Source organism: Alligator mississippiensis, chromosome 1, assembly GCF_030867095.1.
Source record: "Alligator mississippiensis isolate rAllMis1 chromosome 1, rAllMis1, whole genome shotgun sequence".
Taxonomy (NCBI): domain Eukaryota; kingdom Metazoa; phylum Chordata; order Crocodylia; family Alligatoridae; genus Alligator; species Alligator mississippiensis.
In genome coordinates, this window is record NC_081824.1 from 485,216,171 (window position 1) to 485,243,280 (window position 27,110).

Here is a 27,110-nt window from a genome sequence, read left to right on the forward strand (position 1 = left end):
TCAGCTGCAAATCTAATACTTCTCAATAATCTTAATTATTTTTAACCTAACAGTATGCTTGGGGCCGGGCGGGACTGTGGTCATGGTTCTTTGGGACAGTCCCCCAGTGGCATTGCCATGAGATTTGGGGTGGCCCAAGAAGTATTTTGCCCCATAATCGCATCCTAATCTGACCTTAGTTTAGGGCTCTGTATTTGATGTGAAATATCATTTTACATATTAATTAGTACAGATGCTAGCTAATGAAATGCTGTCTCTCTAGGATGTGTAATTCATTAATAACAAGTTTTTATTGGGTTTTATTTTAATTAGCTTTGCAAACGCAACCGGGAATAAGGAATAAGGACCTGGGACTAAGGACCCAACTGCAGCCTCATGGGGGCTGCTCAATTTTCTGGCCGAGAAAGGTGCAGGCGCCCCTGCCCTGGTCCTGGGCCCAGCCCTGCTCGCTTCTTTGTCCGCTCGGGCGGGCTCCCTCCGAGGTGCCCCCGTCCCCGCGCGGTGCCCGAGCCTCCCCACAGCCCGGGACGGCCCCGGCCGGGATGAGCGGCTGCGGCGGACGCGGACCCGGGACCTCCCTCCCCGTCCCGCCCCAGCCGTCTCCTTCCTGCGGGCAGGGCCCGTCCTTCTGCCCGGGGGGGGGGGGGTCTGTCTCGGCAGAGCCGGGCCGCGGCAGCGGGCGGGACGGGATGGAGCGGCCCCACGGCCTGGCGCTGCGCTGGGGTCTGTCCCGAAGCAGCCCGGCCCGGCCCTGCTCCGCGCTCGTCCCGGGCAGGGCCCGGCAGGGCGGGGCGGGGAGGGGCGCGGGAGCAGGACGGGCTGCTGCGGGGAGGCGGGTTCGTCCCGCCCCGCCTCGTCCCTCCTCCTGCACGTCGAGCCCGGGTGCGGGATCCCCCTGCGCCGGCCCGGCCCGCGGGGGCAGCGCGGAGGGGTAAGCGGGTGCGGGGGGAGGGGGTTGCGGGCCCCGCAGGGCTGGGGGCCACTTGGGGGCGCGGGCCCCTGCTCTGGGGACACGGGTGCGGGCAGCGCCGTCCCCCCCCGCCCGCCCGCCCGCCCGCCCGCTGCCCTGGCCAGGCTCTGCCCAGACAGACCCCCCTCCCGCCCCGCCCCGGGGCAGACCCGGGTGCTGGGGGGAACTGAGGGTGAAGGTAAGACGGAGATGGGGTCGGCGGCGGCGGGAGGAGGCTGGCGCGGGGCGGGAGAAGGGACACGCCGGGTCGGGAGGAGCCGCCCAGGCCGAGCCCGGCGCTGCAGGCAGAGCCCGCGCACACCTTCCCGGCGGGGGTAGGCAGGACCCCCCCCACCCTTCCCGCAAGCCTGGCTGCGGATCCGTGCTGCGGGGCATTGCTGTGCGGGTCGCAAGGAGCCCTGGGGACGGCAGCACCCCCCACCCCCACTGTGCAGAGATCTGGGCTGGCACGTGGCACATGCCCCCAAGGACCTGCCCCTGTCTCCATCCCCCCCTTCCCATACCCTGGGGGGCTGCAGCCCCCAAATATCTCTTCTGCTTCTCCTCCTCCACGCGGCCCTGCAGGGACCTGCCCTCCAGCCTTTCCCGCTGTATTCACGGCCGGGTGCTTGTGTGCGGGCGTGCGAGTGCCCTGGTGCCCCTGCGTCCCGCTCCCACCAGCCCCTTGCACACCTGCACGCTGCCCATCTGTGCAGGGAAAGCACGGGTTCCCGTCCCTCTAGACACTGTGAATTTGGGACAAACGCTGTCCTTGGTCATATCGCCCAGGACCGGGATTTGCGGTTCCTATTTGGGCACTGTCCCACCCAATCAGGGAGCAGAGCTGAGACTAACGGCAGGGCGGGGGCAGGAGGGAGCAGCCGATGGGCTGGGAAGGGGGGAGAGCTGCGGCTGCCCCATTTCTCCAGCCAGCCCGGTGCCCGCATCCTGCGCTGGGGCAGGAAGGACGGCTCCGACACTGCTCCGAGTGACTCCATGCGGCGCCCAACCAGGGAGACGATGATCCAATTGCCCATGGATCCGGTTACTCCTTAGCCAGAGCAAGCAGGCAGCAAACACCAGCACACAGCGCTCAAAACAGCCTTATTCAGCCTGGAGTCAGCTTCCGAGCTCCCCAAAAACCAACAAACCGGGGCCCTGCACTGAACAATAGTTCTTTCCACATTTCTACAGCTTGGTTCACGCTCATTAAAATCCACTCCCCCTTCGCCCCTCCCCCCCATTGTTCCACCCATTTCTCCTCCCAGCACAAGCTCTGCCCTCATTACCATGGCATTGCCTATGCACGTTATTCATTTACATGCCTCTCTGCTAAGAGCTATGCATGCTAAGGCCAGGAACTCGGCTTGTCTCAGTCACTTGCTGATTGTTCCAGGTTTCTTGCTGACTTTAGCAGCCTCTTCAAGGTTTTGCTTCTAATTATCTCCTGACAATAGCTGGTGGGCTGCATCTTGTTCTTCTTACGCAATGGGCTCTGTACTTTATAACACTACAACCTTGTTAGAAAACTGCTTGCCTAAACATTTGCAAGGTTATTTTTAATACATCATTCTGCCTTGCGGTCAGCAGCTCTGCTGACACAGAAAAAAAGCCTTTATTCAGCTGCAAATCCAGTCATCTCCAAAATCTGAATATTGTAACCCTTACAGTTGGGAGCATCAGGGCTGGGCAGACCTTGGTCTGGGGCAGGATTACAATCCCGGGTCTCGGATCCATGCTCAGATTTCCGCTGTCTCCTTTCCCACAGGTGTTCCTGGAGACTGGACACTGTTGAGAGGCGCCGTGCACAAGTGTACAGAGAGCGAGAGCCCAGGCCCCCGGCCGGTGACATCCCTGCTGGGGAGACGTGGCTGCTGCGCTGGAGCCCGTGGCAGCCGTGGGCATCCCCTTCCCAGCGGGAGCTGAAGGAGCAGGACACAGAAGGTGTGCAGGAGGGGCTGAGGGTGCAGAAGTCCCTCGTGTCATCCAGACCGGAGCCGGTCCAGCACCAAGAGCTCTGGGGGCAGGACGCGATGCAGGCCATGCAGCCCCCTTGCGAGGCCGAGCTGCCCTCCGCGACCCCACAGTTGGCAGCGCGGGATGAGCTCCCCACCCCAGAGCCCTGGCGCCAGCTCTTCCGTGGCCTGCGCTACCGGGAAGCTGAGGGCCCAGGGAAGATTTGCAGCCTCCTGCGGGAGCTGTGCCGGTGCTGGCTGGAGCCCCAGCGCCGCAGCAAGGAGCAGATGCTGGAGCTGGTGGTGCTGGAGCAGTTCCTGGCCATCCTGCCCCTGGAGATGCGGAGCTGGGTGTGCGGGTGCCGCGTGGAGACGTGTGCCCAGGCCGTGGCCCTGTCTGAGGGGTTTCAGCTGGGGCAGGCAGAGGACGAGAAGCTCCAGGTGACAGCCTTTGTTTGGTGCCATCTGCACCTCCACGTGTCAGGGGATGTTCCCCACCAGATCCCGGCTCCCCAGTGACATGTGTATCTTGTCCCCAGGTCACCATGGGTGTGAAGGTCGAGGAAGGGTCCTCAGACCAGATGCAGCCCCCAGGGGCCCTGCCGGAGCCTGGTGATTCCTGGGAGCAGCAGCCAAATGCCCATGGTGAGGACAGGCGTCTGGGGGAGGCAGGAGATCTGAAAACCCCAGAGCCCGAGGTCGAGCTGCCTCATGTCCTGAAAGAGGAGCCCCCACCCAACCCGGAGCCAGGTCCTTACCAGCCTTTTTGATGTACAAGGTTAACATAGGCTCGACATGCAAATAGGAGCAGTTACCTCCCCACACCCCCCGCCATTATTACTGTTGGTTAGTGGGTTTAGGTCAGTTGAGTTTGGGGGACAACTAGGTAGAAAACAGGGCTGGGAGTGGGGTTGCAGGCTCCAAACAAGCGCTGCACGGGGGGACAGCAAACGGAGCAGAGCGGGCAGTAGCCAGTGGCTCTTGAATGAGTCCAAGGAGTCAGGGGCAGGTGAGGTGCGGGATGAAGTCCTGGCGTGCAGTTAGAAGCCTGAGCGGCTTTCCTGCGGTTGGGGTGAGTGGCTCCAAATCCTGCCCGGGACAGGGCCGCAAGGTTAGTACCTGTGTGGCTGGGGTGGGACAGGGCTCTGGTCCCTGAGGGTGGTCCGAGGCCCAGGATCTTTCTCACTCCCTGCACCGCTGCTCTCAGAAAGATGCTGTAAGTGACTGGCTCTTGCCGTGCTGCCATGGTCACAATCAGTGATCTGATTGCTGTTCTAACGATTAGTGTTGTAATAATACCAGTCAATAAGAGGCTGGTGCAGGTAATGCGGAAATGAGTCCCCAGTGGCCTCTGGCTGGGCGAGGTGCAGTTCACCCAGGCCTCCGTCCTGCTGCAGATCCCCAGGGCAGGGGAGACCTGGGAGCTGTCAGCACGTGGAGGGTCCCCAGATGGGTGCCCCGGACCAGGCCCTTCCCCAGGCTAGGTGAGGAGCGGTGGGTCTCCCCTTTCCTGTGAGAGGAGGCCCCGTCCCCCAGTGCAGAAATCTCTCTGCCGGAACAGTTTGATGGGTCCGTGCTCCAGCAGGTCAGCGGCTCTTGTTCTCCCGGTGCCCCTGGGAGCATTTCACATGTTCTGGAGTAGACTGACCCTGGATTCCCCACCCCAACATGTGGACATGACCCAACACCAGCATCCCTCCAGATCCTTTGCCAGGGAGCGAGGTCACGGTGCCGTGATCACCATCAGCACTGGTGCAGTTCTAGGGGCTCATGTGCAGCCTCTTGCCGGAACAACGATTTGTCTCCCTTCTCCCCGCTCTTCCACACACTGCAGCCTCCAGCTCCCTTCACCCCAGACCAGTCCAGGGGAAGAGCAGGACTTTCCCCTGCCACCACCCCAGGGCTCACCTGTGCACTCTATTCCAACCACAGGTGCCCGGACCCTGAGCAGAGCGGATCAGCAGCCTCCAGAGGAAGGGCCTGTGAACCTGGAGCTGCAGAGACCCTCCCCAGGGAGACGGGGACAGAGCGGCTCCCTGACGCCTGGGCCGGGCCAGCTGCAGGAGGGGCAGGGCAGGCCGGCGAAGCAGGGGGAGAGCATGGAGGTGAGCAGGGCACCAGCTGGCGGTGGGGGTGGGAGTGCAGCTGGGGCAGAACCCAGGAGGAGCCAGGGGTGCTGTCAAGACTTTGGGGAGCAGAGACCTGAAAAGCGAGAAGTCTGTGGTGATGGAGACTGCAAAGCCCCCAGGTTGCATTAGCAGGCGCGCGCTCCGGGGTGCAGAGAGCCAGGGGTGCTGGCATGGGAAGGTCTGGTCAGAGTCTGTGCAGCTGGGACTGCCTTTGCCTGCAGACATGCTGCCTGGGCTGCCTCTAGGCATTGATGAAACAGGACAGCGTTTCTCAGCCCGTGGGGTGCGATGCAAAAGTGGGTCATAAGAATAGTTGAAAGGGTTGTAATCGAACTTTAAAAATGGATTCTCCTTTAAAAGAGAAAATCATGGGAAACCTTGCTTTTCCTTTTTTAGGCTGGCAGAGTTGCAGCCTGTCAGACAGCTTGGGGCTCCGCCTGCCCCACCCACCCACCCCGGCCCAACACACCCATTGCCCGCCCCACAGCCTGGGGTGCTGGGACCTGGGGGCGGGGGGCAGCGGGTTGGGAGTGAGGGGTACTGGGTTGGGACTGGCCATCGATGTTTCCAAATAGGTCCTGGCACAAAAAAGGGTTGAGAACCCCTGAAATAGGACATTTTAAGAGCTGAGGCACCAGGGAAGAGCCCCTCTGGGTACGCCGTGACTGCCAGCCAGCACCAGGGAGCCCGGGGCAGTGGTCTCTACAGCTGAGCCCAGCAAGGCCTCTCCCGCTGCCTAGGACTGGGGAGCACAGAGGGTCTCTGCAGCCGATGCCAGCAGGGTCCCCCCACCCCATCAGTTTGGCAGGAGTGAGCAGCACACCTGGCTGCTGATTATGTGTGTTAGTGTGAGGGGCGGCAGAAGCCGGGATGGATTTGCAGCTTACAAACGACCTGAATCAAAGGCGCAGCATAGGTTTTTTTGATTCCACACTCATTTGATAAGTTTGAATTGAAGGATATGCACAGACCAGACTATTAAAAAGAGAAAGTCTTTTGGATACCTAGTGCAGGGGGTCAGCGTGGTGGGAAGGGGGACAGTGCTGGGAGAGGGGATGCAAGCCAAGACCCCCCCACACAATGGGGACACAGCAGCTAATCCGGTTAATCGGAGAAGACTGCACAGTCCCTGTGTGGACCGTGCATAAAACAACCCAGCCTGCATTTGATTTCTGGTTGCACAACTCCATGTTCAGTTATGTGTTGCAGTGTTTTGTGTAAGGACAGCTGCTCTGAGGTCAGCACTGGGAAGTCCAGGGAGGTGAAAGTGTCCTGCCACAAGCCTTTGTCTCTTCCTGGACCAGATGTTGGAGCGGGGTTGATTCAGTCTTTCCTGGAGGGATTGCACCATCTTGCAGTGTAGACAGCAGCGGGGCACTGTAAGCAGAGGATGCCCTATAAGAACAGTAGGGGCCCAGGTGGATGACCCTCTGATGCCACGATCTATGTTGTGTGGCTCAGTGACGATGTGGTGTGCATTGAGGAGGGAGCAGTGTTTGCATCAGGCTCCATTGCAAGGCCTGGCGCCTTGGTGAGAATGGGCTGCGTGGTAGCCAGGACATGTCCGTGCCCCATAGGACACTGAATTGGCCCTCCTTTGCCAGGAGGAGGTGGAGGTCATTAATGGTGTGTCCTGGCTGGTGAGGACTCAGTGGGGCCAGGCAGGGAAGGTCGGTGCCACTGCTGCGATCTAAGCACTGCCATGGTGAGTCACCCCCTGCCCACACAGCAGCAGCGGGAAGCACAAGTCTGCGCCACACCCCCCGCTGTGGGCAAGGGCGCCTCGCCATGGTGGCACTAGCTCATGGCACCACCACCAAGCTGTCCCACCCTGCTCTGTACTGCCGCGCTACGTCCTGCTCCCTGCCATGGAGGCCTCAGGAGGCGGGCAGCAGGACCGGGATCCTGAGCCCGCAACTGGCAGCCCTCCCTACCACCCCATGGGCTGTGCTGCACTAGTCAGCACCTCCCTCAGGCTGCAGCCACGGCCAGCGTGCCACGGAGCAGGCAGGGCTGGGCTGGGCAGAGTGCTGTGGGTGAGGACTGAGGGGGCCAGCAGGGCTGTACATAGGGAGCGAGTCCCCAGCAGGGCCAGGGGGCTGTGCGGAGAAGTGTGGGGCACCAGCAGGGCTGGGGGACTATTGGTTGGGAGCAATTTTTTTTTCTTTCATGAGAGAACTTGCAGTTTTCAAACAGGCAAAACCAGGATCCTGCATGTCACGTGTCAGCTGAGTAGCGTACCCCTGTCTGTCCTGGCTAAGTGTGCAAAGGGCTGTAGTGCAGAGTGATTGCAGACAGGGCTGGGGGCAGCGGGGCAGGAGACACTGATGCTGTAACGCTTGTGCCTGCAGCTCCGGGAGGTGTTTGAGGACGTGGCAGTGTATTTCACACGGGAGGAGTGGGAGCTGCTGGAAGAGGAAGACAAGGGGCTTTACCGGGACCAGATGCTGAGGAACTACCAAGCCCTCGTTTCCCTGGGTAAAGCTCTGGTTTTGCCGTGCCCTGGAGCCATGTGAGCTCTGCAGTGTTTTTGTCATCTTCATAGTTTCATAGTTGTTCGGGTCGGAAGGCACCTCAGCAGATCATCAAGTCCAACCCCCTGCCATGGGCAGGAAAGGATGCTGGGGTCACACGACCCCGGCTGGGTGATTGCCTAGCCTTCTTTTGAAGCCCCCGAGGGTAGGAGTGAGCACCCCTTCCCTTGGAAGTTGGTTCCAGCTCCTCGCCGCCCTGACAGTGAAGTAGCGCCTCCTGATGTCTAGACTGAATCTACTCTGTCAGCTTATGGCTGTTGTTCCTTCTTACCCCCGGTAGTGCTCGGGGGAACAGGGACTCTTCCATGGCCTGCTGGTCCGCCCTGGCAAGTTTATAGGCATCCACCAGATCCCCTCTCAGCCTTCTCTTGTGGAGGCTGAACAGGTTCAGGTCCTGTCGCCTCTCCTCATAAGGCCTGCCCTTCTGCCCCCTGACCATGCGAGTGGCCCTCCTCTGGACCCTCTCCATGCTCTCCACATCCCTCCTGAAGTGCGGCGCCCTGAACTGGTTGCAGTACTCCAATTCTGGCCTGACCAGTGTTGCATAAATGGGGAGGATCACCTCCTTGGCCCTGCTCGAGATGCATCTGTGGATGCACGACAAGATGCAGTTAGCCTCCCTGACCACGTCCCAACACTGTCACCCCATGTTCATTTTGGCATAAATAACGACTCCAAGATCGTTTTCTGCCTTCTTCCTGGTATTAACACTTTCATCCTCATGAATGTTTGGGCGGGGGATTAAATCCCTTTGCTCCCCACTGCTCTGTCCATGATCAGACCTCTCACATTTCAGACTTGTATATATTTCTTCTTCATTTGATCCAACCACCTTCCCTGAAGTTTTCCCCTTTGACAGCACGATTTCCCTTTGTGTTCTCCATGATCATATCATTTGCCATTCATTGTGCCTCAAAATGCACTAACAGCCATTCCTTGAGCAGTTATTCTGATTTCCTCCCTGTCTTGTCTAGTGTGTCCTGTCCAAACTCATTTCCACTCATTTGCCTGGAATTGCACTGGTGTTTGCACTGGTGTTTGTTCCACTACCTTTTCATCCAGGTAGTGGACCATACGTCCACTACCTGGATGAAAAGGACCATCCTCTTCCCCCTGCTATGCCTTCCCTTTCATCCTAAAGGTCCATCTTCCCTTGTCCTTCAAGTCCTTAGTATAATCCTTGAGTTCATTGGCTCCATTCATCAAATTTCAGTTACTTATTCCAAATACAGTACCTGTGAATAAACTCTCTCTAACCACTGCCCAAGCAGGGTATTGTGGTCCCACACCTGACTTGATCTGCCGCATCCAGCGAGAACAGGTCGAGCTCTGGGTCTGTGATGATGTGTACTGTGGGGAAATCTTGAGGCCGGAGGACCTGCTGCCAGGTGAGTTGTGGCTGTCCCCTCCACCCGACTCCCCTCTCACAAATGCGTTGTGCCCAGGGTGAAAGGGAGCCTGGAAACTGCAGACCTGCCCTGTGCTGCCATTTCAGGGTGCTGACCTTAAATAACTTATGCTGTCACGTGTGCAGACGGGTGTTGTTCCACCCCCTAAAATTCACAGTGTGGATACTCTCAGTAGCCTTTTTGCCAAAGACCCCCAAGGATTGACATGGCCCCTTGCTGATTTAATATCAGGTAAAGTTTAATAGTAATTAAATAGTAATTTAATAGGGCCTGAGATGATGGGGCTGAGAGCTGGGCCAGAAACCCTTGTGAGTCTGCAGCTTAACCCCACCGAGTAGGGAAGATGAGATTGGCACAGGGACCTGGCACTGCCTCACCCCCAGCACTTGGGCCTTTGGCAGAAATACCTTGTTTTCTAGAGAAAACACAAGTGCCAAGACATGTCCTGCTCTGAGGCCCATCCCAGCAGAAGGAATAGCAGTGCTTGCCCCTTGGCAGCAGGACAGGGACTAATCTGGTGTTTCTTCCTCCCATGCAGGACATGCCTGGTTGCTGAGCAGAAATGAGGAGCAGGCTCCTGAGAAAGAGCCTGAAAAGCTAAAGCCATCATGGGCTTCCCTGGGGAGTGTGGGTGAGGTGGATTCCCTGAGCCCAGCAAAGGACCAATGCCACAAGGGCCAGGGGATGCCCCAAAAGCAGGAAAATGTAGCAGCAAAGCAGGTCCCATCTCCAGTTGGGCATTGGGATGAAGAAGGGGAACAAGCCCGAAACAGCCCGAGGTGCAGGGATGAATATATCATGCTGAGACACCTGAAGAGGCAGAAAGCAAAGGTCCACTGGAGAGAGACACTGCATGCAAACCAGGGCAGTGTGCAGGAGCTGGTAAAGAGGCAGGAGTTCACTGCCAAGCCCAGGGGGAGAGTCCACTCCTGCCCTCAGTGCAGGAAAAGCTTTAGTTGCCCCTCGCGCCTGGCTCTTCACAAGATAAGACATGCTAGGAAGAAGCCCCATGTATGTGCCACGTGTGGGAAGAGCTTCACCTGCCTCTCGACCCTGGCTGCTCACCACCAGGTCCATTCTGGACAGCTCCCCCACCGCTTCACCAAAAGGGGGAAGAGCTTTGTTCACAGCTTGGAGCTGCTCAAAAAACAACATGTGCACAGGAAGAAGCATCAGTACCACTGCGTCACATGTAGCAAGACCTTTACCCATATCTTCTCCCTGGTTCAGCACCGTCGGATGCACTTGGGGAGGAAGACGCACCACTGCAATGAGTGCAGGAAGAACTTCATCAGCTGGCAAGACCTGTCCCAGCACCGGTGTGTACAGAAGAGGCAGCAACCACACTGCTGCACAAAGTGTGGGATGAGATTCAGGCAGCCCTCCAGCCTGGCCAGGCACAGGTGCATGAACACACGGGAGAAGCCACATCGTTGTTCTGTGTGTGGGAAGAGCTTTGCTCAATCCTCCAACCTTACCCTGCACCAGCGCATCCACACAAGGGAGAAGCCACATGGTTGTTCTGAGTGTGGGAAGGGCTTCACCCTGTCCTCCCACCTGACTGTGCACCAGCGAATCCACAATGGGGAGAAGCCACATCAGTGCTCTGTGTGTCAGAAGAGCTTCACCTACATGTCCCGTCTGACCCGGCATCAGCGCATCCACACAGGAGAGAAGCCACATCAGTGCTCTGTGTGTCAGAAGAGCTTCACCCAATCCTCCCACCTAGCTGTGCACCAGCGCATCCACACAGGGGAGAAGCCACATCAGCGTTCTGTGTGTCAGAAGAGCTTCATGTCCAACTCCAGCCTGACACAGCACCAGCGCATCCACACAGGGGAGAAGCCACATCAGTGCTCTGTCTGTGGGAAGAGATTCACCAAACGCTCCCAACTAGCTGAGCACCAGCGCATCCACACAGGGGAGAAGCCACATCAGTGCTCTGTGTGTCTGAAGAGCTTCAGCTACATCTCCAGCCTGACCCGGCACCAGCGCATCCACACAGGGGAGAAGCCACATCAGTGCTCTGTGTGTCAGAAGAGCTTCACCCAATCCTCCCACCTAGCTGTGCACCAGCACATCCACACAGGGGTGAAGCCATATCACTGCTCTGTGTGTGAGAAGAGCTTCACCCAATCCTCACACCTAACTGAGCACCAGCGCATCCACACAGGGGAGAAGCCATATCACTGCTCTGTTTGTGAGAAGAGCTTCACCCAATCCTCCCACCTAGCTGAGCACCAGCGCATCCACACAGGGCTCAAGCCACATCAGTGCTCTGTGTGTCAGAAAAGCTTCACGTCCATCTCCAGCCTGACACAGCACCAGTGCCTCCACACAGGGGAGAAACCACTTCAGTGCTCTGTCTGTGGGAAGAGATTCACCAGATGCTCCCAACTAGCTGAGCACCAGCGCATCCACACAGGGGAGAAGCCACATCAGTGTTCTGTGTGTATAAAGAGCTTCACCGACATCTCCAGCCTGACCCGGCACCAGCGCATCCACACAAGGGAGAAGCCACATCAGTGCACAGTGTGTGGGGAGACCTTCACCCATTCCTCCCACCTGGCCCGGCACCAGCGCATCCACACAGGGGAGAAGCCACATCGCTGTTCTGAGTGTGGGAAGAGCTTCAGCCGATCCTCCCACCTGACCCGGCATCAGCTGATCCACACAGGGGAGTAGCCACATTAGTGCTCTGCATGTGGAAAGAGCTCCACACTGTCCTCCAGGTGGGCCTAGCCCCAGCATGTCTACACAGGGGACAAGCCACATCAGTGCTCTGTGTGTGGGAAGAGCTTCCCCCACTCTTCCCATATGGTGCAGCAGCAGCTTATCCACAAAAGGGAGAAGCCAAATCAGTGCTATGAGTGTGGGAAGAGCTTCACCCACTCTTCCAAGCTGGCCCAGCAGCAGTGCATCCACAAAGGGGGAGTAGCCACATCATTGCTCTTAGTGTAGGCAGAGCTTCACCTACTCCGGCAGCCTCTGCTGAGCACCAGTGCATCTACACAGGGGAGAAGCTACATCGGTGCTCTGAGTATTGGAAAAGCTTCCCCCATCTCTCCCACCTGTCCCAGTATCAGCACATCCATACCCAGAAGCATCTCTAATTCTGCCAGCCGTGCAGGAAGCCCTGGGAGATGTCTGCCTGCTCAGCACCCACCAGTGGTGCATTCAGACAAGCACCCCTATGCTGGTGACTGTCACAACCCAAAAGTTGTGATTTGGTTTTTGTGTGTGCTTCGGCACTGCTAAATTATGTTCCCACCAAATTGTAGTTTCTTTGCATGGTAGAGTTCTCTGCTGTGAGAGAGAACTCTGGTGCAACGGAGGGTTTTCCCACCGATTTTGCAGCTTCTTTGCACTGTGTATATCTTTTGCATTTGGAGATACACGCTGCAAAGGAGTTCCCGCCATTTGTATTAAGATCCGTGCCACATTATTGGCCGGTTTTTAAATTATGCATATGTGGCGACTAGCTATTGGCTTGCTAGCCATACAAAAGGCTTGGGTAGTTTCCGCCCAAGCCAGAGAGAGAGGAAACCTGGAGATACCCGGAGGGAGAAACCCGGAGATACCCGGAGAGAGAGAACCTGAACTCGAGGATCTCGAAGCGCTGCGGATCCTCACGGACCGAACGCATCTCTCTTAAGCAGGCAGCGGAGTTCTAACCAGCCTCTAGCCTCTCCCCGTCGCCGAGCACAATCCTAAGATGTATCCCTATCCTAAGAACCCAGTTTTCGACCCCTCGGAGTATTGGCAGCTCCAAGGGACCTGGGAACCGGACCGTTTCCACAGAGCCTAGCAAACTTCGTGTGATTAATTACCGAACCTGCGGAGCCTAGCAAACTCCGTGAGGACCGAACCCCGCAGAGACTAGCTAACTCCATGAGGACCGAATTGCTGAACCCCGCGGAGCCTAAACCACTCCGGGGCCTAGGAACCGTGTTTGTCAGAGTCCTTTAATGAGGATTCAATGGATCTGCACCTGGAAAGCTGTCCAGCCTACACCATAACCATCTTCGGTGTAAGTAAATAATCTTTTCAATCAACAATTACGCCTCCGTGACTGATTCTAGCTCGCACGTATCAAGCCCCCCACACAGTTCTCTCCTGACCCCGCGTGCCCAGGCTGCTGGCCACAGTCCGTGTGCGCAAAGACGGGCCCAGCTCACACCCAAGAGGGTGGCACCGGGAGCCTGCATACACAGTGACCTGAACAAAGAGTTCCCCCAGGCTTTGTCCCTCGTAGGGTACAGTGGGAGTCCAGAGCCCAGAGGCTCACCCACAAGTTTTGATTGTGGGGAAAGGGTAAGAAGAAACACCTCAGGCAGAGATCACCCCCAATGAAGGGGAGATGAGATTTGTTTTTTGTAAATATATATTTCTCTCTCTATATATGGTTATATATATCTAAACCTATTCTGTTACAGAAACCCGCCCCCCCCCCGCACCCTTTCACCCACACTCCTGTGCACCTGTGCACCTGTACGAAGGCCCGCTGGCCACCCGTACCCATTACAATGTCTGAAGCCACGTGCAAAACACACACAATGCACCCAGTCCTTTCTGGTCTCTCCAACCAGCCCTTGTTTCACGCCTACTCATGCCCCGTTTCTGGGGTCAGGTACTCTGCTCAACTGGTCTCTTCTTCATTGTCACTCCAGCTTCCACTGGAGGACCTGCTGCTGCTGTTGTCACTGTGGCTGTCCTCCATACCACTCCTCTGGTCCTCTTCTCCGCTGCCGTTGCTCTCTTTTTTGTTGGTGGGGGTTGTATGGTCCTGAGCCACGTGTCCCTGTGCCAGATAGTGTTTGCTGCATCTTCTCCATGTGATGAGGAGGTGATCTTTGTATCAAGCTTGGAGCCTATGCATTCCCCATCGTGAATTAAAAGCAGATAGTAGTCCCAGGGGAAGAAGTGCCTTAATGGTAGGGCGACCCAAGATCCAAATACTGTCACCCCGACACTCTTACCTGCCCTCCCTCCCTCCCTCCCTTCCTTGCATTCTCTCATGACATCCCTGATAACAAAGCTCCTGAACTGAACATGGTACCTTGCGGTTGGTGTCTGTGTCCTCTGCAGAGCTGTGCCGTGGGAACTGTCAACCCTTTCCAGGGCAGATCTCTCTCTCACTTCCCAGACCCTTGTCTTTCAGAAGATTCAGTGTTGTGCAGAGCTTGTTGCTAAGCCTCAGGGGCAGGAGTTGGTCCCACTCAGGGCTTCACTCCCCTGTCCTGCTGTGCAGTCAGGACCCTGCCGTGCTGAATGAACCCTGGGCAGGAGGCAGTAGAGTCCCTTACGTGAGTGCAGTGGGGTAGGAGGGGTGAAGGAGGTGCAGCTGGTGGCAGGTCTTCCCTCCCCTCTGGAAAGGTGAGGAAAGTATAAAAACATTCTGATGGTGAAATGCAGCACATTGTAATTGCCCACTTAGAGTACTGAGGCCTTCCTTAAAGTGCCACAGCCATTTGACTCTATAATAATCCTTGGGACATCTACTGCTGTACAGATGCCCAAACCACCCCCGTATCCTTCAGGTAACTGCCACCTGGCAGGGAGTCTGGCCCTACCACTGCTTCCCTGAGGGAGGGAGGATTGCAGGGAGGGGAGACCTCCCTCCCTGGGAGTCCCTGAGCTGTTCCTGTGTGCAGAAGGCAGGGGAGCGCGTTCACACACAGGTAGCTGGGCAGCACACATGGGCTCCTGCTGAGATAGCTGCCTGTGGCTCCCCTAAAGGCAGGCAGCAAGCAAGGCGGGCATGAGCCAGGGATCCCAGGACCTCACTCCCACCCTTGTGGGTGGAAGGGCTTGGCCCTGCCAGCACAGCTTCCAGGTGGGGGCCCCAGGCACCTGCTCTGCTTCCCAGGCTCCTGCTGGTCCAGGAAGCAGGAACAGATGCAGCAGGGACTGTCTCTGAGTGGGACAGCAGAGCATGGGGCTGGGACTGGTGACAGCGCGGAGCCTGCACCTGGGGGGCATCAGCAGCAGGAAGCTCTGCTGGGCTGTGTCTGGGTTTAAGAGAGGGCAGGGGTGTGGGGACCCCCCACAATGCCCTCATGACGCACAGCCCTGGTAGGCAGTGGCAGCAGCAGCAGGCAGTTGCCCTCAGGTCACTCATGCCTGGCACAGGTGCCCTACCTGCATTGCACATGCAGCAAGGAGCACAGCCTCTGTCGGGCCATCTCTTTTGCCAGTGCTCCCCACTCACATGTGCAGTTCTTGCACGCACCAGGCATGCGGGGGTGGGGAGGGAGAAGCTGCAGGCACTGGAGCTGGCTGCCTCCCCGTTGGGGCTGCGCAGCACAGGAAGGAAGCCATAGTTGCCTTCTCCTGAGGAGTGGGGAAGGCAGCTGGTTTCAGCATGTGGGGCTTCCTTCTCATGGTCAGTGAGTGCGGGCGATACAGACTGCCCAAAGGAGGATGTGCCCTTTGCTGGGATGTGCAGTGCTGGCCATACCCCTCTGGTGCTTGTGCTGTGAGTGCCCTGAGCACCCCTGCCTCCTCCTGCACCATGGGGGAGGTGCAGGGGTGCACACATCCCCCCCCACAAACTCCACACACCCACACCCTGTCCCCACAATCCCCATATATACACAGCCCCCCAACATTCCCTATTCTTACCCACCCACACGGCCACACCACCTCACAAACCTCCCATACACCCTACTATACACACTCTCACCCCCCCACACACACACACCCTTAAATGTGGTGATATGGTTGTCTCATTTTGAGTTTTTGGTGTGCAATCTGCTAGAGTTTGGGAACCACTGCTCTTCAGGCTTCCTTGCTCCTACCTTGGCCAGTGTGAGGGGTGCCTGGTTGTGAACAATTCATTGCAGTCTCAACTGTGTCTGTGCCCAGAGGGGAATCCCAGCAGCACTCAGTCCTGGAGCTCAGGGGACAGGACACCTTGGGGAAGGGAATAGGCGAGGTGTGCGACCATTGAACTGCCCTGCCGCAGGTTTCAGGCTGTTTCTGGGCAGAAAATGCCAACAACCTCTATCCAGTGTGTTGAATTTTGCAAATGCCTTTTAAGGTTGTGAATTTTCTCTAAAAATAGTCTGACAGAAATGTGAAAAGGGAAAACTCCTGGTAGTAAAAATGGTTTCATATTTCCAAAAAAAGAGGGTCTTTGCTTTCAAGCCAAAAATGCCAACACCATTAACAGGCAGACAAGGTTCCTTGGGTGAATCTGATATCTTTCATTAGACCACCCCAAATAGTTGGAAAATAATTATTAAGCAAGCTTTCGGGTTCAAAACCCCTTTGACAGGTTAAGGAAGTTTCAGCAGTCGGTGTGTGCTCTTCCTCGATGAAGTGAAAAGTAAAGAAGCCAGCGGCTGGGCTGGATTGGATTTATGACAGATTATAACCTGTTTGATATCTGACTCCCCAGGTATCTCTCCACTTTCATCCCCCTTCTCTCTCCCCCTCCCTTACCCACACCCCGTCTCTCACCCATTGACTCCTCAATCTACATTTTCACTGACTACTTGTCTTGTATGCATACCAGCCCAGCCGCTGGCTTCTTTACTGACAGATGGAGGCAGGCTGGGGCCAGTCACAGGGCTCAAGTGCCTATACACTAATGCTAGGAGCATGGGGAACAAGCAGGATGAACTATCACTCCTGCTTGCAGAAAACACCTACGACTTAGTAAGGTTAACAGAAACCTGGTGGGATTCTTCCCATGACTGGGCGGTACACATTGAGGGTTATAGGCTGTACAGAAAGGATAGGGTGGGAAGAAATGGAGAAGGGTTGTGCTCTACGTCAAGGAGCGATATACATCGACCCTTATCAAAACGGAATCGGAGGAGGAGAAAGTAGAAGGATTGTGGGTTAGGTTACATGGAGGGCAAGGAGAAAGGGATTTGGTGGTAGGGGTCTTCTACAGACCCCCACATCAAGGGGAAGAACTAGATTCGGGGCTCCTGAGGCAGCTCTTGGAGACCATAAAAACTAGGGAGGCGGTAGTCATGGGGGACCTAAACTACCCAGACACCTGCTGGGACACGCAGACAGCAAAGTCCCACCGTTCATGCATGTTCCTATCCTGTGTCCAGGACCTCCACCTGACACAGGAGGTACACAGTCCCACCAGGGGGGAATGCCATACTGGACCTGGCATTGGCAACAAGGGATGATATGGTAGGGGACCTACAGATTGGTGGTCACCTGGGGGACAGTGATCACCAAATAATAGAATTCATCATAAGACGTCGAGTGGGTAAGGTAACTAGTAGGGTGAAAGTGCTAGACTTTAGGAAAGCTGATTTCAATGAACTCAGGCGTTTAGTCATGGACACACTGCAGAGTAGGAGTTTTGAAGAGATGGGAGCCCAGGAAGGGTGTCTGTGCCTTAAGGAAATGATCCTTCGGGCACAAAAAGGGGAAAAGGGGCCAAGAGGCTTCCTTGGCTGACTGGAGAAATCCAGAGCAGCCTACGGGAAGAAAGGGGGGCACATAAAAAGTGGAAACGGGGAGAGATTACTAAAGAGGAGTATACCTCCTCTGCTCGCGCTTGTAGGGAGGCAGTTAGACGGGCCAAAGCTACCATGGAGCTGACGATGGCATCCCAAGTTAAGGATAACAAAAAATTGTTCTTTAGATACATAGGGAGTAAAAGGAAGCCCAGGGAGGAATAGGACCCCTGCTAAATGGGCAGAAGCAATTGGTGATGGACAGGGGGGACAAGGCTGAACTCCTCAACCGGTTCTTTGCCTCAGTGTTCCTAAGCGAAAGACAAGACAAGTCTCTCACTGGGATTGTAGAGAGGCAGCAGCAAGGTGCCAGACTGCCACGCATAGACCCTGAGATGGTGCAGAGTCACTTGGAGGTACTGGATGCGTTTAAGTCGGCAGGCCCGGATGAGCTCCATCCGAGGGTGCTGAAGGCATTGGCCGACGTCATTGCACAGCCACTGGAGGGAATATTTGAACACTTGTGGCACACAGGCCAGGTCCCGGAGGACTGGAAGAGGGCCATTGTGGTCCCCATTTTCAAGGAGGGGAGGAAGGAGGACCCGGGCAACTATAGGCCAGTTAGTCTCACCTCCATCCTTGGCAAAGTCTTTGAAAAAATTATCAAGGCTCACATTTGCAACAGCCCGGCAGGAGAAATTATGCTGAGGGGAAACCAGCACAGGTTCGTAGCAGGTAGATCATGCCTGACTAATCCAGTCTTGTTTTATGACCAGGTTACAAAACGCCTGGATGCAGGAGTAGGGGTTGACGTCGTATACTTAGACTTCAGGAAGGCCTTCGATACGGTGTCCCACCCCATACTGGTGAACAAGTTAAGAGGCTGTGACTTGGATGACTGCACAGTCCAGTGGATGCCATCAGGAGACCAAGAAGCAGATCAGGGCCCCCACCTGGAAGCTATGCTGGTAGGCCTGGGCCCTTCCACACACAAGGGTGGGAGCAAGGAACAATAGGGTTTATGTAACCCCTAGGGGTTACAGTAATTGCAAACATCGTCAGGGCGCGGTCCACTTTGGAAATGCAGCTGAAAAGGAGGTACATTTGGTCTTGAGTTAACTTGTGAATGAGGATTTTGATCGGACGCTGGGATCCCAGGATAAAAGTTTTTACGAGGTTAGACATATGGGCGAGGGCCAGTACACTATTTTTGTTCTAAATCTTGGATTTGCAAAGCCATAAGACTCGTTTTAAGTTCTTTTCTATTTTCCTTTTCTGCCTGCTGTTGTTCCCATAAATCGATACAAGCCTGAACAATCTCGGCCATGGGTTTACCCTTCCAGCCCAGTACTAATTGCTGTAGTTTATCCTGTAGTTGTGGCTGTAAATTCTTTACGTAAGTGGTAACTATTAACCCTCACATATTGACTGCACCAGGATCATTGCCAGTATGTCTGAATTGCTGTACAAAGTCGATTTTGAAAATCGGCTGGATGCTCGTCAGGATTTTGTTTGCAATTTTCTACCTTTGTTCAATCTACATAATTCTGAGCTACTCTGGTAATGGTGTTTAACAGAGCGGCCCTTGCAATCCCTGATTGTCCTCATAGTTGTAATCATTTCGTGGTCATGGGGTGCCGCCCAGTATATTTCCGGTTTCAGCAATAAGAAGCCGTTTTTGCTGTGGGCTTAAGAGACTGTTTAGGAGCCAATTGACATCTGACACAGTGGGATTGTAGATATTAAAAACTTGTTGCAACTTTTCTCTAAAGTCTGAGGGACTTTCTCTCAGTTTTGGAAAGGTATTGCAAAAGGTGGTGATGTCACTAGCAGTCCAAGGGACATGAACAATAGTCCTTTGGCTGCTGTACATTGGAGGCGGGTACTGTTTCAGGGGACAGAAAACGGCAGGTTTAAAGTATTGTGGATTATCGAGACCTGTTATAATCATTCTTAATCCTTCTGGGGCGACAAAAGTTATGTCAGGTTGTCCATCTAAACCTCTCTGAATATTTTTCACTTCATATAACAGTCTTAATTCAGATTTAATTCATTTTTTGACCTCTTTAACAATGGGTAGGTCTGGCAGGTTAGATTGGTCATCTTCTTCAGAACTTGAAGCAATGGAGGGTGGGGGAGAGACTAAAGTTATTGGTGGTTTAGCAGGAGTTTGTCTGGCACTGCTTTCAGAGGTAACGAACCCCTCTGCAGGAACTGGAGGTGGAGGAGCTTGACTTGGTACCCAGGAGTCTAGCAAATCTTCTGTGTCTTCCGGAGTGGTGGTATCGTTGGGTGCCGCAATACTGGGGTACAATTTTTTATAGGTAGGAGGATCAGGTGAGGGAGCACCTGGATTTTACCTCTTTTATGGGCAATCCAGGGCTGGATTTTGGCTCTTTTAAAGTAGCCAATTGTTTTTTCAATTTTTTGTTTGCATCTCTGAGACTAGCCTCAATTGATTTTTGTTTCCTTTTAGAAGCTTCATTGTCCCATCGGTACCGATATTCCATTTGCTTTGGCTTGGGTATTTCTAGGAATCCCCTCAAACAATTTAATTTGTCAGGGTCAAAGGTTCCTTCATTAGGAAAGTGTAACTCGGGGTTCTCAAAGGTATACCCATTCTAAGCATGTGCCAATTTAACTAAGCGCTTTTGCTTCTTTGGACCCAATTTAGTTTCATAAGTCTTATGCATATAACCCAAGGGTGTTTTTGGTCTGGGCAAGAGGATCACTGATCCATTTCTTTTGTTTTCAGTTAAGAAAGCGAATGGGAATTTAAAGATGTTAGATGTGCAGCTGGCTTGTTGGTCTAGGGGTATAATTGTGGTTTTGGGTCTGAGAGGTCCCGGGTTCAAATCCTGGACAAGCCCTATTTTGGATACGCATCTAGCTGGGGTCATCTAGACCCAGCACTCTTCCCTGCCTGTGCAGGGGGTCAGACTCGATGATCTATTGAGGTCCCTTCTGACCCTAACATCTATGAATCTCTTGTAACCAAGGGTAGTACACAAAGCGGTATTCTACCTTTACCTGCTGATTAGTCAGCCCGTTTGTGAATGAGGAGACCATGCTGAGAGATGGTGAGTCATGAAGGACACATGTGAAGGACACATGACCACAGCGGTGATGGGAGCGCAGCGGTGGTGGCGGGAGCTCCTGCAGACGGCACTGGCACTGTCGGGGTGTGGGGAGAGGTGGTGAGTGCTGACCAGGGGGCAGCGACCACCCACAGACCTTGCCAGCAATGTTGGAGGCGCCTTTTTGTAGGGGGTGCAGCGCCATGCTCAGGGGTGCATGTGCACCTGTGTGCACCTTCTACATAGTTTCATATTTTCATAGTTGGTCAGGTTGGAAGGGACCTTGACAGATCATCAAGTCTGACCCCCTGCCATGGCAGGAAACAGCACTGGGGTCAAATGACGTTGGCAAGGTGTTCATCCAGCCTCCTCTAAAAGACCCCCAGGGTAGGAGCCAGCACCACTTCTCTTGGAAGTTGGTTCCAGGTCCTAGCCACCCTGACAGTGAAGTAGTGGCTCCTGATTGTCTCTAGTGGGTTATGGAATAGAGACAATCCCACACAACTTACTGATTTGTTTGATGCACTGGCTGGGGAAATTTTCAGCTAATTGCATGATTTCACAGTGATTTCACTCTTAATTTATGCAACACAATTTTATTTTAAGAAATACCATAAACATCAAAAACATGATAACTATATTTAGAAGGACCAATACTCTAAATGCACTTCTTTAAAACAATTACAATTAACTATATAATTTGAGCCAGAAAAGTTATTACTATATTATATTTACAATCCTAGAATTCCAAGAAGCCAAACACCTAAATATGGTTTCATTCCTCAGTAGTACAATTTAATGGGTTGGCCTCAGTAGTACGGTTCAATGGGCTGTCCTCAGTAATACGGTTCAATGGGTTGGCCTCAATACTGATAGGACTAAGTCCCCTTCCTTCAGTCCCGCTCCGCGGCTTCAGTGTGAACTAAGAGATTTGTGTTCATGGAGAGGGTGGTTCTGGTGATCAGTCTGATCTGGCCTACCCTTGCGATTCTTCCTTCATTGTTCTGCAAGTGAGGTTACCTCCAAATTGGGACTGTAGGTTACAGTTTTTATTGAGTGAGTTGCCGTCTTGAGCCCCTCCCACCTAAACCTGTCACTACTCCCAAATTTGGGCTCGGATCCTACTCAACAGGTTTTTGCTAAGTGGTCAGTTTGTCTTCCGCAACGGAATTTGTCTGCTGAATATTTAGTTTATCTTAAATTTTGCTTTGGAAGATTTTCCATGCCACTGCGGTGACCTTTCTTTTACAACCACCTTTCAAAAGGCCTCTGAGATTGAGGAGCCAAGACTTTAAGCATCTTCATTGTAAGGTCAGGAAAATGAACCTAGATAAGAAGATGAACCTTGCCTTCTTCTAAACTGGCTAATGGGCAACTATTACAAGCATTCAAACTATTACATTCAATATGACACTGATGTCTAGTCTGAATCTACCCTCTGCCAGCTTGTGACCGTTATTTCTTGTCACTCCTGGTAGTGCTCGGGGGAACAGGGACTCTCCCAATGCCTGTGGGTCCCCTCTGACTGGTTTGTAACAGGCCACTAGATCCCCCGCAGCCTTCTCTTGTGGAGGCTGAACAGGTTCAGGTCCCGTCGCCTCTCCTTGTAGGGCCTGCCCTTCTGCCCCCTGATCATGCGCAAGGCCTCCTCTGGACTCTCTCCATGTCATCCACATCCCTCCTGAAGTGCGACACCCACATTGCCCCTGTGGTAAGTAGAGTGTGTGCCTGCATGTGCACACCTGTGTGTGTGTGCGTGTGTGCGTGTGTGTATTTGGCCATAGTGGGGGATGGGGAGTGGTTAGGTAGCAGGGAGAAGAGGGGGTCATGTACCCCCCCTGCCCCCAGTCTGGAAGGGTCCCCCCAGCCTCCCCCACCAGCACCGGGAGGGGAAGGGCCCCTCCCCACCCCCCTGTTGTCCAGTACACATTGACCCACGGGGGAGGGGGCAGACATTGACCCCGAGCCCATCATTGTTGATGGACAATTTGCTAGTATTATCTCTAAATGTGGAGTTAAACATTGCATTAAAAAATCTGTTTCATGCCAGCTCGGGAAAGCACACGCGTGTTCATGTTTGCTTGCAAGTCCATTGGAAATATCCAGTCCACCTCTTGGAGCTGCAAGTCTGCACTGCGGGTGACACTGAAATCTACCCGATAGAGGCAGTTTTGCCAGACATTTTACTTCAAAAAAATGCAAGAAAAAACCTGGCAGACATACATTATGGCAAATTTAATCCCTAAAGCGAGCTATACATTATGACTAGGAGTACTGGGTCCAGTTTTAGGAGTATTGCATCCAGTTTTGGGTGCTGTACTTCAAGAAGGATGTGGATAGAGTTGAGGGTCCAGGGGAGCCCACTCGTATGGTCAGGGGCCTGCAGGCAAGTGCCTACGAAGAGAGACTGAGGGACCCGGACCTCTTCAGCCTCCGCAAGAGAAGGCTGAGAGTGGATCTTGTGGCCTCTGCAAATTCATTAGGGGATGCAGCAAGGGACTGGAGATGTTCTCTTCACCAGGTGCCTTGTGGGGTAACAAGGAACAATGGTCACAGACTGACAGACAGCAAATTTACACTGAATATGAGGATAAATGTCCAACTCGGGATCCTTAAAATTCTAGTTTATCAGGCGGGTTGAAACACTGTAATCATAAACCTTGGGACTGGTCCCCACACACACACACACATGCACACACATGCACACACATACACACACACACAGTAGCAGGTTACAGAGTCAGGTATACCTATCCTACGAGCGGTGGAGTCTGTCATTGAGGCTTCTTTCAGCGTGGTGTTATCTTCCAGAAGGGGGTCGCCAGCTGGTCTTTCTGGTTGGACAGGTCTGGTCGAGTTAGAGGTCAAGAGGGCGCCACTGAGGGTCACTTTTCACTGCCTTTTATCTGTCCCTGGCAGACTTTGGGGACTCCCCAGGTGTCTGGTTTGCCCAATCCAGGGGTCATTGACCCTCATGGGACTTCCCTCCCCTCGGTGGCTACTGGACAGCATCTGTCAGCCCCAGGGGTCATCTGCATGTACGTGCAGGTTTGGGAGTCCATTGATGAATATTGAATAGGGCTCTGGGAGTGGTCGATCTGGAGATATTCAGCCCAAAAGTTGGTCTCTGGCATTGATTAACTCAGGCCAAGGCTTCTAGCCCTTGATCAGTGACGTTTAGCGATTTCCCAGTTGTTACATTGTCTTCTATTGGGTTCTTCCTTTGGTTGATGTGCAGCTTCCAGGTAATAATTGCTGTCTGCTACTATGTTACACATTCAATCACGTTACACATTCAATCACTGATTCACTCGCTCTTTCATGGGCCAGCCTGATACAGGGAAGGGCAGTTTGATTCCTGCCTTTGTTAACATTGTTACAATGTATAATTTACTTATGAAACTAAACACATTCAGTTGAAAGTTGAAAAGTGAGGAGTATCAAATATAAGCTACAAATGCCATGGCACACAAATAGATAAAAATACCAAAATACAAGGGGAGATACAAAATGCACACACACAAATTTTAAAACACAATTCCTTATCTTAAAGTGAAAGAGAGAGGAAGGAAGAAAAGGTAGAAGAAGAGAAACATATCCAAAGAGGGGAGAGCAAATACAGGCAAGAGGAAAAGGGGGCTTTCTGCTACACCTGGACTGCACACAACTTGCTGGCAAATCTGCTTAGTTCATATACTGTTTAACTGTCCAGCTTTGAAGCATTTTCCCTTGATAGTTGGCCAATCAAAAGTCCGAACAAAACAGGGAAGAAAAGGGGAACCATCACATTACAGCTGTTAAATTGCCTGGCTCATTTTGGATTTCTCTAGGTGTGAAGATGTGTGTTTCTCTAAAGCCCCTGCAACTCTAGATTAATTACAGGTGACGGGTTTTGAGTGGTAAACAGGATGCCTAGACACAAAACTGGCTGGAGCATTGGGCTCAGAGAGTGATAATCAATGTCTCAATGTCTAGTTGGCAGCCGGTATCAAGGGGAGTGCCCAGGGGTCGGTCCTGGAGCTGGTTTTGTCCCATATCTTCATTAATGACCTGGAAGATGGGATGAGTGCACCCTCAGCAAGTTTCCAGATGACACCAAGCTGGGGGGAGGTAGGACTGGGATTCAGAGTGACCTCGACAAATTGTAGGATTGGGCCAAAAGAAATCCCATGAGGTTCAACAAGGACAAGTGCAAAGTCCTGCACTTAGGACAGAACAATCCCATGCACCGGGACAGGCTGGGGGTGACTGGCTGGGAAGCTGAACAGGACCTGGGGGTGACCATGGGCAATAGCTGAACTGCAGCCAGCAGTGTGCTCTTGCAGTGCCCTGGAGGAGAAGGGAGGAAACAGGGGGCCCGGCCGCCAAGCACCCCCAATTCCCAGACCCGCCGCCAAGCTGCAGCATGGGAACCTGAGGTTGGATATTAGGGAGAACTTTCTCATGAGGAGGGTGGTGAAGCACTGGAACAGGCTCCCCAGAGAGGTGGTGCAATTACATAACACCCCCACCCCCTCGCCCCAAACACCCTGGTATCCACACACACACACACACACACACACACACACACACACACACACAGAGTGTCCAAACCATGCCTCCTGGCTCTGTAGGGGTGGGCAGCGGGGGACAGATGTTTGCCCACCAGCAAATCTCCTTGCCCCTCTCCCTGGCCCCATATGGAGCTCCCAGCCAGCCCCATGTAGCAACAGCGGGGTCTGCCGTCCCCTTCATGTCCTGCCGCCAGCCCAGAGCTGCACTAAGGGCCGGGGGGGGGGGGGGGCAGGCACAGAGGAGAGCAGAGGCAGGGCCCATGGGGGCTCACACCTCCCCCCAGACTGTGTGCACTGGGGTCTGTGGTGGGGTGGGGGGCAGACCTGAGACCCATCCCCACCCCTTAGCTAAGCACGAACCCTTAGCCAGGGGTGGGAGCCAGGATTGTCATAACACTGCTCATGCAGGAAGAAGTTGAGATGGTGCCAGGAGGGGCACCCACCCAGAGACAGCCACACCGGGGTCCTGTTATACCCAGCCTGGTGCCCACTCCAGAGGCTGCTGGATCTCAGCCCCTTGTTATACCTCGCCATGACTGCCCACCCCAGAGCTAGTCACACCACCCACCTGTTTCTCTCCTGCATGCATACCTGTACTGCCTTTATGGTGACCATCTGCCCCCCGCCCCCCCACTCCCCCCATCTTCTTGAAACAGGCTGAATAGTTGAGGGAAGGATGGCTGGAAAGGTCGGAAATGGTCCCTGCATGGTTGGTCACTGTGGAAGAAACTGGAGAACAGCTGCAACCTCAGAGGACCAGGGAACTTCAGGAGATGGAAGAAGGGGGAGAGTTCAGGCAGACGTGGACCCCCCAGCACCCCCCAGACAGCACGTGGGGCGAGACCCATCCCAGCAGGTAAGGGAACACTGGGACCGTATACAGCAGGGGGCTAAGATGCGGCAGGCTTTGGGGTGGGCATTGGGGGCTGGGTATAACCAGGCTTCCCAATGCAGCTGGCTCTGGGGTGGTGCTGGGGCTGGGTATAATGGGGTCACCCCCTTGAACAAAGGGGCCCAACTCCCCCTGCTCCAACCAGCTAGTCTCCCTTCCTGTCCCAGAGCTGGGGGAGAACCCAGGCGTCCAGGCTGTCAGCTCCTCGCCTCCCCAGTCTTTACAGGGACTGGAAGAAGGCACCAGGGTGTGGACCTTCTGTACAGGTGTCCCATTTGTTCCTGATGTCTTAGACAGCCCCAGTGTCACCAGTATCTCCAGCACTGGGAGGGGAGCAAGTGTTAAAAAAGGCCCAGAGCAGCAGAAGCAGCTCCCTGCCTGCTCCCGGAAACCTGGGTTCCTCGCCCCAAATCCCTGAGCCAGGGGCGGGAAGGGACCCGCAGGGGCACCTGCAGCCCCAGCCCTGCCAGAGGCAGCAGGATCAGCCCTGTGTAGCCCAGACACCCCCGGCTCTGTCCTGGGGCAGTGCTATCTGGAGGGCGTGCAGCCTACACAGCTCAGCATTGCTCCATCCAGGCGATCACCCTGCCCCAGACGCCCCCAGAGAACTGGAGGAGCTGGACTTGGTGGATGGGGCCTGCTGCCCTAGGGGTGGGGCTTGTGCATGGGGAGGGCATAGTGGGGGTTCCTTAGGGGTGAGAGAGGCATGGGCAGAGCTGTGGGGTAGGGGCTGCAGGTCAGGAGTGGGGCCACCGGCAGGGCTGGGGGGACAGGGATGGCGGGTTGGGAGTGGGGAGCACCGGCAGGGCTGGGGGGGGCAGAGGGGCAGGTCAGGAGTGGGGGGCACCAGGAGGGCTGGGGGGGGCAGGGGTGGCGGGTCGGGAGTGGGGAGCACCAGCAGGGCTGGGGGGGCAGGGGTGTTGGGTCAGGAGTGGGGGGCACCGGCAGGGCTGGGGTGGGCAGGGACGGCGGGTCAGGAGTGGGGAGCACCAGCAGGGCTGTGGGGGCAGGACTGACTCAAGTTTCCATCGGCCCCCCCTCTGCGTGTCCCCGGCCCTGGGAAATAAGAGGAGGCGATTGGCTGCTGGCTGCCTGAGGGCGGGGCGGTGGCAGTGCCATCCCAGGTGCATCACTGACACTTGAATTGCGGTTTGGGGTGATTTGAAAATAGTATTTGTTGTAA

The 27,110-nt window shown here is 54.7% G+C and overlaps 1 protein-coding gene and 1 pseudogene across 3 annotated transcripts; both read left to right on the forward strand.

The window, feature by feature from the left end:
• The first annotated feature begins 674 nt into the window (after window positions 1–674).
• On the forward strand, window positions 675–13,034 carry LOC109281007 (zinc finger protein 420-like). 3 transcript variants are annotated; one of them, XM_059725394.1, is made up of 7 exons: window positions 675–931; window positions 2,718–3,345; window positions 3,444–3,549; window positions 4,837–5,009; window positions 7,385–7,511; window positions 8,836–8,955; window positions 9,515–13,034. In XM_059725394.1, exons 1-7 carry the CDS (start codon window positions 690–692, stop codon window positions 11,659–11,661), a joined length of 3,543 nt encoding a protein of 1,180 aa, XP_059581377.1. In that variant the 5' UTR covers window positions 675–689; the 3' UTR covers window positions 11,662–13,034. The 3 variants fall into 3 exon arrangements, with proteins under 3 accessions (XP_059581377.1, XP_059581380.1, XP_059581388.1); XM_059725397.1 differs by having other exon boundaries at window positions 8,839–8,955; window positions 9,515–12,476; XM_059725405.1 differs by lacking the exon at window positions 8,836–8,955 and having other exon boundaries at window positions 9,515–12,476.
• The window catches only part of LOC106739790 (zinc finger protein 135-like), a 53,834-nt pseudogene continuing 39,640 nt past the window's right edge, over window positions 12,917–27,110 (forward strand).

Coding starts and splice junctions, on each gene's coding strand:
- LOC109281007 (XM_059725394.1), top strand. CDS start 690: ATGGAGCGGCCCCACGGCCTGGCGCTGCGCTGGGGTCTGTCCCGAAGC. Junction 3,550..4,836: donor GCAGCAGCCAAATGCCCATG/GTGAGGACAGGC, acceptor TTCCAACCACAG/GTGCCCGGACCCTGAGCAGA. Junction 8,956..9,514: donor GCCGGAGGACCTGCTGCCAG/GTGAGTTGTGGC, acceptor CCTCCCATGCAG/GACATGCCTGGTTGCTGAGC.